At 44.8% G+C, this 12058-nt stretch overlaps 1 protein-coding gene across 1 annotated transcript in view; it reads right to left on the reverse strand.

The window, feature by feature from the left end:
• LOC122816707 (transformation/transcription domain associated protein) overlaps positions 1-12058 on the reverse strand; it is a gene marked incomplete in the record, with an annotated part of 2794447 nt that overhangs the window by 257061 nt on the left and 2525328 nt on the right. The window contains 1 exon segment of the mRNA XM_044089697.1: positions 10679-10940. Coding sequence (XP_043945632.1) covers positions 10679-10940 — 262 coding nt within the window.

A 12058-nucleotide genomic window follows, 5' to 3' on the forward strand; every position in this document is an offset into this window, starting at 1 on the left:
CGGCTCCGACTCGGCCAGTTTACAAGACTTCTGGTTGGCTCCTGGCTAGGCAGGTATCCTGTGGTGCACCAGTACAATCCCCAGATCTTGTTTGCTGCTGACTAAAAGAAATAACAACATACAGAAAGAAGCCAATACTAAAAGGTCTCCATAAATAATGAAATTAATATTTTTCTGTCTCCAGGTACTTCCAGGATGGGGGCAGGAGGGCGGGTTTGTAAGAATGAAGGGTGATATGGACTACAAACATGGAACGTTATGGTAAGTACATAACTTCTTTATGTTCTGTAGTCCTATCGCAGCTTCATTCTTACACATGGGGCAGCGTCCCTAGTGCCTTATTCTTGGGTGACTCAAGGAAAAATACTCCTGAGTACAGTGGAACCAAAAGATGCTCTACCCCTGGAGACTAAATCCAATTTGTAATGAGTAATAAAAGTGTGGGGGGTAGCCCATGTAGCAGCTGCATAAATATTATCAAGTGGGACCCTGGCTTGAAAGGCTGCAGAAGTAGATTGAGATCTGGTAGAATGAGCCTTGATTTTAAAGGGCAAAGGTTTACCCTCAGAACTATAAACATAAGCTATACAGCTAGAAATCCAGTTAAAGAGAGTCACTTTGGAAACTGGTAAGCCCAACCTGGATTCAGAAAAGGAAATGAATACTTGATCTGATTTTCTGATATCTTTTGTCTGGTGCAAATAAAAGTGCAACTGTCTATGGACATCCAGCTGGTGAAACCTGTAGTCAGCTGCTTTGAAGTGATTTGGAAAGAAAACCGGAAGTTAAGTGGCATGGGAGCAGACCTTAGGAACAAAGGAGGGATTAGTACAAAGGGACACCCTGGTCTTTGTGAAAAATCAGATAAGGGGGTTTAACAGACAAAGCTTGCAATTCTGACACCAGTGTGGCAGACGTAATAGCCACCAAAAACGGCTTCCACGACAAAAATTTTAAGGAGAATGAATGAGAAGGCTCAAAGGGCGGAGATGTTAACTTAGATAACACCAAACTTAAATCCCATGAGACCACAGGTTCTTGAACAGGTGGTCTTAACAAGGTGGCACCTTCAAGGAAGGTTTTGCACAGTTTATGAGACATCAAGTTAGAATCTGGGAAACCTAGACGAAAATTTGAAATAGCTGCCAATTGAACTCTGATAGTGGCAGCCGCAGATCCTTGGTAAAAAAGTTCAGAAAGAAATTCCAAAACCACTGGAATGGAGGCAGTGTAGGGGTCAACATCTATTTTCTCCGCCCAAAGAGAGAATCTTTTCCATTTACTGGAATATAGTCTCCTAGTGGAAGGTTTATGAGAAGAAGTAAGGATATGAGTCAGGGAAGGTGAGAAGTCGTGAAGCCTAACTAGGGATGGAACTGGAGCAACCATGCTGTCAAATTGAGGGTGTGCAAGGAGGGGTGAAGTGAACCTGACATGCGAGTCAACAGGTCTGGAACTGGGTCCAGAATCCAGGGATCGTCCAGGAGAAGAGGCCCGAGGAAGGGGAACCAAACCTAACGAGGCCAGTAAGGAGCAATGAGGATCAGTTTGCATCCCAGCCATTTTGCTTTCTGAATAACCTTGGGAATGAGAGGAAAGGGAGGAAAAGCATACAGGAGACCCAAGGGCCAATCGTGAACAAGTGCGTCTCTCTGTGACTCCCCCGGAGGGGGGATGAAGGAGAAGTAGCTGCTGCATTTGGCATTGAGTGGGCTGGCAAAGAGGTTGCAGCAAGGCTGTCCCCATCTGCGGAAAATCTGTTCCGCTGTTTCCTTTTTCAGAGAGCACTCGTGAGGCATTAGGATTGCCCGGCTGAGCTTGTCAACTATCACGTTGGTTGTCCCTGGAATGTGCGTTGCCACCAGAAAACGCTGGGAAGATTTTGCCCATTTCTAAACTCGTATGGCCTCTCGACAGAGTGGGTAAGATCTGGTTCCACCCCGTTTTTTGATGTACCATACTACTGACATGTTGTCTGATTGTATTTCAACAGTCCCCAGATGCAGAAGGTTGTGAAGTGCTTGCAACACCAAGAGCACCGCCCTCATCTTTAGAATACTGATATGCAGGTGAGCCTTGTGATCTTGCCATGTGCCTTTGACAGTCCTACCTAGATAATGACCCCCCCCCCACCCTATCTGTGAGGCATCCATGGTCACAGTGGCAATGAGTTGGCGAGGAACAAATGAAGTGCCCGTGGTCAGTTGATTGGGTAATGTCCACCAAAGGAGGCCCTTCTTGCAAGAGTCTGTCAGCAGAATGTGATGGGATAATGGAAGGTGCAGAAAGGACCAATGGGATGACAGAAGCCATTGAAGAATTCTCATGTGTAACCTGGCTAGTAGCACTAATAGTGTGGTGGAAGCCATGGTCCCAAGGAGCTGCAGAATAATCTTGGCTTTGACCCTTCATAAGGGGAGAAGACGCTGAATTTGAAGAACCAGGTTCTGTGCCCTTTCGACAGGAAGACAAGCCACCATGTTTACTGTGTCTATCTCTGCGCCTATAAAAATCACAGATTGAGAGAGCAATAAGGCAGATGTTTCCCTATTTATAGAGACTCCCAGCTGGGCACAAAGCTGAATAGTAGCGTCCCTGCTATGAAGGAGTAGATGCCTGGTGGGGGAGGTCAGGAGCCAGTCGTCCAAACACGGAAACACCTGGAATCCTTGACGTCTCAGGTGAGCGGTCACTACTGCCATACATTTGGTGAACACCCTGGAGGCTGTGGCAAGACCAAAGGGCAGAGCATGGAACTGGTAGTGACAGACTCCCAGCTGGAAGCGTAGATGACTCATTGACGCCCTATCCATCTTTATGCATCTTGGAGATCTATTCAGCACATCCAATTTTCTTTCCCTAACAATGGGAGTATAGACTGCAGTGTTACCATCTGGAACGTGTCCTTATTTACTGATTCGTTCAGTCTGCTGAGGTCCAGAATGGGCCTCGAGTCCCCTGTACGTTTTGGCACTAAAAAGAATCTGGAGTAAGTTCGGGATCCTATTTGGTCTGCTGGGACGGTTTGGATGACTCTTTTTGTCAGCAACTTGTTGACCTCCACAGCTGCCTGGTCCCTGTGACTGGGTGGAACATCTGGGATCTTCTTGGGAGCAAAAGGTGGAAGAGAAAAGGGTATGACATAACCTCTGGTAATAATTCTTTGTACCCATTTGCCTTGAGTGATACTTAGCCAGGTTTCTGGATACAAAGAAATGCGACCCCCGACTGGCCCCAGAGAAGCACAGTTGGGCCCCACATCAGGAGCGCTGGTAAGACCGGCCCCGAAAGGGATCATGACCTCCCTGGTTTTACAGACCTCTCCTGCCTCTAGGGTGACGTCTATCATTTCCTCCTCCTCCTCCTCTGCCTCTGAAGGAGGAGTCACCCTGTGCCTCCTGGAAAAACCTCTGGGACTTCATGAACCACATCTTACCGCCCCTCTGATCCTTAGGGTATGGTCTAAAGGGAACAGTAAAACATATTCCCACAGCAAAGAGTGTTTTTCCTTCTTGCTCGCACTGGGTGAGAGTGTCCTTTACCTTGGATCCAAACAATGAGGAACCGTCAAATGGGGGGGTTGGTAAAGGTAAACAAACGGTTCCACAAAGTTACACAAACACATTCAGGAATGACGCCTCAGGGAAATTCCTGAACCCACTGCTCTACTCGCTCCATCGACGCATACGAAATAAGCCACATGAAAGAGTTAGCGATAGAGATCAAGGTTGACAACTGGGCAGAAACCTTGTCAGGGACTCCCTCAGCACACTTATCTTGTAAAGAGTCTCCTAACTCTTTAAGGAGATTTCTCTGAAGCCTTGTAAAGTGAGTAAGGTAATTCAGCGATCTAAGGGTAAATGTCGCTGAAGAAAAGATACGCTTCTCATATCTGTCCATCACTCGAGACTCCATATTCAGCGGATGAACAGAAGTCGTCTCAGCTAGCTCCTTCTTAGTGGCCACCGCCGCCACCACCATGGCATCCACAGGCACACCACCTTTAGATAAAATGTCTTTTCCTAGAGGGGCAGAAAGGAACTTGTTTGGTCTCCTGGGGACTGGCTCCATGGCATCAGGTGTATCCTACACCTTTCGACTAACTAAATCCATCAGTTCATCGAAGGGTGGAGACACCCAAGAGGCAGAAGGTTGAGACCAGAAAGCCTTCAGGTACACCGACTCATCAGAAGGGGCGACAGTGGGCCAGCCGCACCTCTGTTTAAGGATCTCCAGAATGTCTACGAAGGAGACATCATCAGAGGACGACTTGGTGGACCCTTCCAACTCCTCGAGGTCAATGTCAGATGTCAAAGACTCATCCTGGGAGTTGACATGATTCCTCTTACAAGTCCTCTTTCATGGGGCTCCTCAGAAGGACATTCCGGGGAGGTCTCGGAAGAGTGGGGGCCACCAGCAGGTGGCTCCTGAGGCTGGGGGTCTCTGCTGCCACTGGAGGGAGTAGGAGCTGAGACCGAAGTAGGTGCTATAGGGGGAAGAGTGCCAGTACCTCTGGTAGGAGCTGACGATCGGGACAGCACACTCCTCATTATCACGAATGCCGACCTCCCTGGCTCCGAGGATGCAGTCGGCACCAGAGCCATCGGCTCCGAGATAGACATAGGGTCTGAATTCACCCTAGCCGACGTGCCGAGAGGAAGACTCGGAACTGAAGAAGTTTGATTCCAAGCATCCCTGTCGGGGCTGACTGGAGAGCTTCGGCCCCTGGACACTACGGACGGCACCGAAAGTGTCGGAGCAGAACTGGGCTCCGAAACAGCCACAAGGGGAGCTGGAACCAAAGGTTCCACTGGTGGTACCAAGCACTCCGGCTCCGAAAGACCAGCATGGCTCGGAGGAGGAATGAACACATAGGGTTGAATGGGCTCGAGTGTCTCCGGAGCCGACTGGGTCGGAGCCAACAATTTAGGCAAAGCAGACGACTTCAAAAGTCTCAGCACTACCCTCTCCACATCTTCTTCCGATAAACTCCTGGATGACATAGTAGGAGATCGAGATCTCGGAGGTACAGGAGACTTCAATAACAAGGAGGCCGGTAGAGGGTCCACAGACCGGCTCCAAGAAATAGCCCCAACAGTCTCAGTGGTCAGCTCCGAAATACTTGGAATCGACCCTGCAACAACAATACCGCTTTCAGTCAGCTCCGAGGTCTGTGGAGCCGATGAGACAGTTTTTTTAAACTTTAAGAGTTGGCACTGAGACACCAGCCGGTGGCGGGGAGGGCCTCTTAGAAGATTTTGACTTTCCCTTGGTAGATTTAGAGGATGATGAGGAACTAGACAAATCTTCCTTGAAGGAAGATTTAAGAAGACCTTTTAGGATGAGCTTGTTCTTCTTTTTCTGCAACACCCTAGGACTAAATGCATGACAAAATAAACAGGTCTCCTGTAAATGGATGGCCCCTAAACAGTAAACACAGTTACCGTGACCATCCATTATTGACATTTTTTGAGAGCACTTAATACATTTCTTAAAGCTGGATGGCTTATGATCCTTACTCTCTTTAGACATTCAGCAGTATAGGACACATGCACACAGAGAAAGGGAAGGAGGAGGACTAGGTCCTCTAATTTAAATGGGCCTAGCCCTGCAGGAAGGAAAAGACACCACGAGGACTAGGTCCTCTAAGTTAAACGGGCCTAGCCCAGACAAGGAAGAGATAGGGTCTTCTAACTGAAACAGACCCAAGATACAGAAAGTAAGAAAATATCACACACTCAACAGGAAAAGAATGTGCGAGAATTCACAAATTCAGGCTATGTCAAGCACAAACAGAACGTAGCATTGTTAACAATATTAGCAATCCAATGTTGCAAACAACAAGCTAATTAATTAGGCTAAATAACAAGCAGAAAACCACCAAAAACTCTATCAACACACACAGAATAATAGGGCGCAAAAGGCGCCTATGCTAATCCAAACTAGAAAAACCAGTACATGGGATACCAACGAAGTAAGAAAAGGCCAAAGGCCAAAAATTGCACTAAATGGCACAAGTAAAAGCTAACAACTATAACAACTACACTAACCGATTACTAAGAGCAATAACAGTTTTAGCTATATTACACTATTTTAAACTAAACAGCCAAGAAATTTTAGTAAAAGTGGAAATAAATGCAATCACTTAGCCAGAGCCAAAGAGAAGCACAACCGAACTCGTCGACGCGGCAAACGAGATCTGGGGATTGTACTGGTGCACGATGGGATACCTACCTAGCCAGGAGCCAACCAGAAGTCTTCGAGCTTGCAAACTGGCCGAGTCGGAGACGAGGAATGGCTCTGATCCCATATGTAAAGAATGAAGGTGAGAGATAGGACTACAGAACATCTGATGTTTCCTCCGAGTCTGAATCAGAAATCTGTAGACCACACCCTGAATTCGTCCCTGTACCTTCCTGTTCAGATTCCGAATCTTGAATCTCTTCAGGAAAAGAGGAAACCTTCTTTCTCTTACCAAAAATTACTTTACAAGAAGGATGAATAGCCTGAATTAAATCCTGAGTCAAGTCCAAGTAAACTACTCCTATCTAAGGAAATTTGAGGACAGATAGATAAATGCTTTTTTTTTGTTTGTTTCGTTTCTTTCTGACAGGAAAAATTGGACCAGCTGTGTTACTAGTGGAAACCTTCCCCTGTTCCTTCCACAGGACCAACAAGAGTGACTCTCCCTTGCCTACTGAAGGAACTCCAACATCTATAGAGGATGTGGCTACCTCCATTGTCCATACTAGCTGTAGGTGCTACAACAGAGGGATCTGGGGTTAAAGAACAGTGGTCTGAGGTACAACTAATAGCCACAGCAGAGTCACCCACCTGCAGCTGAGGCAAACTGCTAGCCTGATGTGGTGGCAAAGGTTGTTTGCTTAACTTTTTCTTTTTGTGGCTGGAAGAAGGACCACCTGTGGTGGCAGTAGTCTGTTCCACGGTCAAACAGAAAATGGTGTCTCTTTCCTGAGGAAGAGCAGCAAATGCCAGTAAAACTGCCAGTCCACAAAAATGTTTTTTTTTCAGTCAAAAAAGTAACAGACAGTACAGGTACATTAAAACACAACGGCAGCCCCAAAATGTAAAAATAAATACAATTTATCCACAGAAAGTATGTTTACAGTCAGTTTACACTACTTTTAAAGTGACAGAACACTCTTAGCTTTAAAATAACTTTCCTGAAGTGGAAAGTAATAAAATATTAACATTTAAGAAAAATTAAAGAATTTAGGAAAATGGAATTTTTTTCCCCCAAAGGAAATTGTTCTGCCCAGCAAAAAAAAAAAGCAGACACACTATCCTCAAAAGCCTCAGAGGAGGGTACTCTTCAGCAGCAGTAAAGCTCTGAAGGGATTTGCGCACAAACTCGTCTTTTACTCAGCTCATCTCCAGCTGCTTGACAGTTTGGGCATGTGGAAGGTACCCTGAAGCTATGGAAGCTGGCTGGCTGTTACATCCTTGGCAGGATAAAACCCATATATCTGAGGCTAATCCAGCACTGATCAACATGAAGATGATCATTGGCTCCCTCCCCTTCAATTTAACTTGAGGCCATTCATTCCCAGGACAGTGACAGCCAATTGCTTCACAGGACAAGAGCTGATTGAAGCAACACATCACAGAGGCAAGCATGAAAATTGCCTGTGCCCTATCCCACAGCTCCAGTCTTGTTACAGGGATGACAAAGGTCTTTGTCACAGCAGCTGAATGGTCTGGTGTCACCCTATCCAGATAAGGGCACTGATCTTTTAAGGTCACAGCCTAACTGTCCCAGGCTAGAAAACTGCTGTATCATTCATCAAGCAGAGCTCAAGGGCATTTCTATTAGGCCTAAGCACAACACTCCGCAGTTGACATGCACACATGCATCCGAGCAGGGACCTGTGATAATTCCCTCAGCTAATGTTAGCATCCACATATATAGCTTGAAGGCTACTGTCACTGGTTTAGCAATGCCAAATGGATATCCTCATATGGTCCATGCCACACACACCCATGTGGCAGAGTGCCAGCACTGCAATGTTAGACCGTCCCTCTCCAAGAAAGGCAAACTGCTCATCTTCTGTTTTTGCCTTCTCTATCTCCCATTCTTCTAATCAAACCCAGGTAACTTCAGTCACAGTCAAGGCTTTATCCTTCTGCAACAAAGAGTTGATTTGATGGTCCTATTGTTCAAACAGCAACTGCATGCTTTCACTTTCCCCTATACTATGTAAACTGTGTAGGCAGAGGTGGCTGTCCACAGGGTCACTCTAGGGGTTGGAAGCGTCTCATGAGATAAAAAAACGCCTTATAGATCTTTTCTTGAAACTCAAACCTTCTGCAGTTTGGCAAGTACCCTAGAATGATAGAGTGAAATGCCCATTTTAACCTACGAACAACTGTTTTTCAAGTAATTCTGACAAATTTTCAATGGCTCAAAAGGTAGCACACTTGCCTTTGGTGGTTGCACACCACAAGACTGTGGATGTCTAAATTAATTTTGTAATGACTCTGCAGTACAGCATGAGAGAGGTACTGCTCTCCTGGAGTGTGCGATTATATGAATGAGATATTAAACTGAAGTCTTGCCGGGCTGAGCTGATGACAGCTCAGATAAATGTAAAAGATTCCATGGCACTTGTTGAAAAGAGTAAATGAATTTCCCAGGCACTTTGGCTGAATTTCCCCATGTCAATAAAAATACTACCTTGGGTCTTTCCAGAAAAGACGGCATAAGGCTAGTGGGACTAATGTGGTCCAGGAAGCAGGAAAGGGTTGCAGAAAAGGCATTGAATGCATGTTTAAATGGTGGCAGAATTCCAAAAAGCAGATATATGTGCTAAAGAATTTGCAATAGTGGAAAAGGCTACTTTATGAAAAGAGGAAAATAAGGTTGCCAAGGCAGGTTACAATTTCTCCAGCCTTGACTATTTATTAACTTTTCTTACAGCAACCTACCTAAAAAAGGGGGACTTGTATGTAAGGCATTGCTAGTGTTAGCAAAAGTAGGAGGAAATGTGAGAAGCAAGTGCAGGGACTAAGTTTTAACTACTGTGGCTTCCTATCTCTAGAATTTTTTTTTTGACAGTGTTCAATATGCTGCCACCAATAATGGTCTCCATCTGCAATGTGTCATGAGATCTGTTTGTTGTACCCACTAAGTCCATAACAAACATCCAGAATGACTAGGATTGATTCAATAAAAAGGACCATTTCATTCCGAAATACAGCTGGCCATAGCGATCACATCTTAGCTGCTCTCCTATGACTAACAAATTCCAAAAGATGTCTGTGGTTACCAATTTTCCAAAAGATGTCTGTGGTTACCAATTTTCTTCTGTGTTATTCATGCATGATGTCCCTTTTGGGAAGGGATAAGGCAATTATATTTGTTACCTTTAGGCCTTCTAACTCCTTAGGGCAAATATGTCCTGTGTAGGAACAAGTGTTTGTAAAACAAACAAAAAAAAAAACGGTGTCGAGGGCAGCTATTTCATCAACTTAATTAACATGAGATCTTAATTTATTGTTCCGGGTTCCACAAGGAAGGTAGATATTGTTCACACAAGGAAAGCTCTCCCAAAGTCATAAACTGGTGGTCCTTTCTGATGTTTAAATAAACTGAGATAAGACATGGCAATGGTGGAGTAGGAAACAGCCAAATACATCTCAAACGCTACAATCTCCATTGTTTGCATTCGGCCTGGTACAGTTACAGACAATATGGATACGTTTCTGTGACCAAATCCTGGTAACAAAGCATTTTTTAAGAAGCACAGAACAAAAGAAGCCCATCTGAGACTTTGGATGTTGTCATGAAATCAAATAACTTTGGTCTCCAGTTGCTGTGCAGCAACATTTTTATTAGCTTGCACAATTTTTAAGACTTTTATTTTTTTTTAACTTTCTGTCCAAGGATACCTTAATTCTGCCTAAAGCTTTTACAAAAGAACATTTACTGAAGGCAAGCCAAGCTTTGTTCCTGTGGTTTGATTCAAACAAACAAGGTGATAGCCTGTGCAAGCAATCTTAAAAGGCTATTACACTGTGCAAGTCCACCACAATGGTTGGGATTCCTTATTAAGAAAATGGTACCATAACTAGCAAATAAAGGTAAAACCTCCACTTTCACCCACATGACCGAGGTTTGAATATCAGGCCCGATCTTTGGAGATGCTGGCTGGAGAAAGGATAGAAACACACAGAAACTGCTGTGGAAAATAAACAAACTGCAGGTGTGCCCACATTTGGCGGGGGGGGGGGGGTTACAGTTATTCCATCTTTAGCACTCAGCAACCATGCCTTTACTGGGCTGGCTTCACTTTCCAGGGTTACACCTGAGAAATTGCATGTGTGTACATGTCTCCCAAGCAGACATTTATGGAAGTCACAGCTGTGGCACAGGAGATGTTAGGGTGGAACTACTCCAATAAAAAGGATGGCTCATCACCACATTTGACTCTTGTCACAAGGAGGAATGAATGGGCCTATCGTCTATATCTAGGAGTTTGGGAATTAATGGATAGTCACTTGCCCAACAGGAAAAAAAACTGCTAACTGGGTTGGGTGTGAAGGAGGGGCAAAAACATGGTGTGGGCATTGGGGAGTAGCAGAAAAAACAACTACAATCATACAGAAAATATATGACTAAAAACAGCAGCATATAAAAAGTTAATAAAATGACTCTCACCTGTTGTGAACTGGCCTTTCAGCTTCTGAAAGACAGGATCTTGGGCTGTGGCTTGCGCTCTTCGGGCTAGTGACTCAGAAGCTGCACTGGAAAACATGGTTGATACGTTGGAAACATTTTCAAGACCCACTCCAAAGGTGCTGACTAATTTCTTAACAAAGTTCAGGGTATGTGGCGTGATTTTTGCATCAGAAACCGTTCCACTTTTTTCAAATGCCACAGAATAACATTTTGCCAGGCCCTGCTGCAGTTGTCTTAATACCTAGTACAGACAGATAAGGAAAATAAGAATTTCTCACTTTGCTATACATTTCTAATTACAATAAATGTCTTTAATATTCAGAAATGAAAGGTTTCCAAATACAGGTTTAATGTTCCCACAAAAGTTAAACAATGTTTGCAGACAGTGAAGAGGTAGGTTTGATTTTCTAGAGCAGCACATAAGACACAGGTTGTAGGCTGAGTAAAACAAAAATCTGAAAAGGGACGTGTACAGGGGAAAAGTACAGTTGTGTACACTTACCACAAATGTAGATGTCCGAGTGTATTCACTGTTGCAGTTATCACACTAGGGTTATCTGCCTGCAGGTAGTCCTCAGTCGGCCCGAATACCAGAGTCTTGGGATTTCTGCGTCAGATGCTGTTGCTTCTTCCATGACGTCAGGTTGTCAGGGGTATAAAACATGCAGCCGACGCCATTACATCAGTTTTTCTTGCCCCAGGTGTCAGGAGCCCCCAAATTAGGAAGCAATTACATGGTGTGGAACACCTCCAGTAAAAAGTAAATTCCATTGCCATAAGATATGGCCAAAAAAGAGGATAGGTAGAAGGTACAGAAAAGTGAAGAGGCTGGAGGGAGGGTAATCGGGACTGCAACAGTGAATACACTGGAACATCTACATTTAAGGTAAGTGTACACAACTGTACTATGTTCTTTGTGTTTCACTGTTGCAGTCATCACACTTGGGTTGATTCCCAAAGCTGAGGAAGGGTGGAGGCAGTCAAGAAGTATTAGGGCTGGCTAGCAAGCCTTGTAAGACTGCTTTAGCAAATCAAGCTCTGGATTTAGAAAAGATAAGTGGTAATGCTTGGTGAAGGTGTGTACTGAACTCCAGTTTCCAGGATGTCCCTGGTAATGTCTCCCCTGAGAAATGCTGTAGAGGTTGAGGTAGCCCTAGTGGAATAGGTTCTGATCCCCTGTGGGGTAGGTTTTCCATGGTGCTTGTAACATTAATGGATGCAGTCAGCTATCCATTTGGAGATAGTTTGCTTTGAAATGGCCTTGCCCTCTGCCCCTGTAGCAAAGCTGACTAGCAGCTGGTCAGATTTTCTGAAAGGTTTAGTCCTGTCAAGGTAGAACCTAAGCTGTCTGTGCACGTC

The sequence above is a fragment of the Protopterus annectens genome, chromosome 12.part0, assembly GCF_019279795.1.
Source record: "Protopterus annectens isolate FY-2018-M chromosome 12.part0, PAN1.0, whole genome shotgun sequence".
In the NCBI taxonomy this organism is placed as follows: Eukaryota; Metazoa; Chordata; order Ceratodontiformes; family Protopteridae; genus Protopterus; species Protopterus annectens.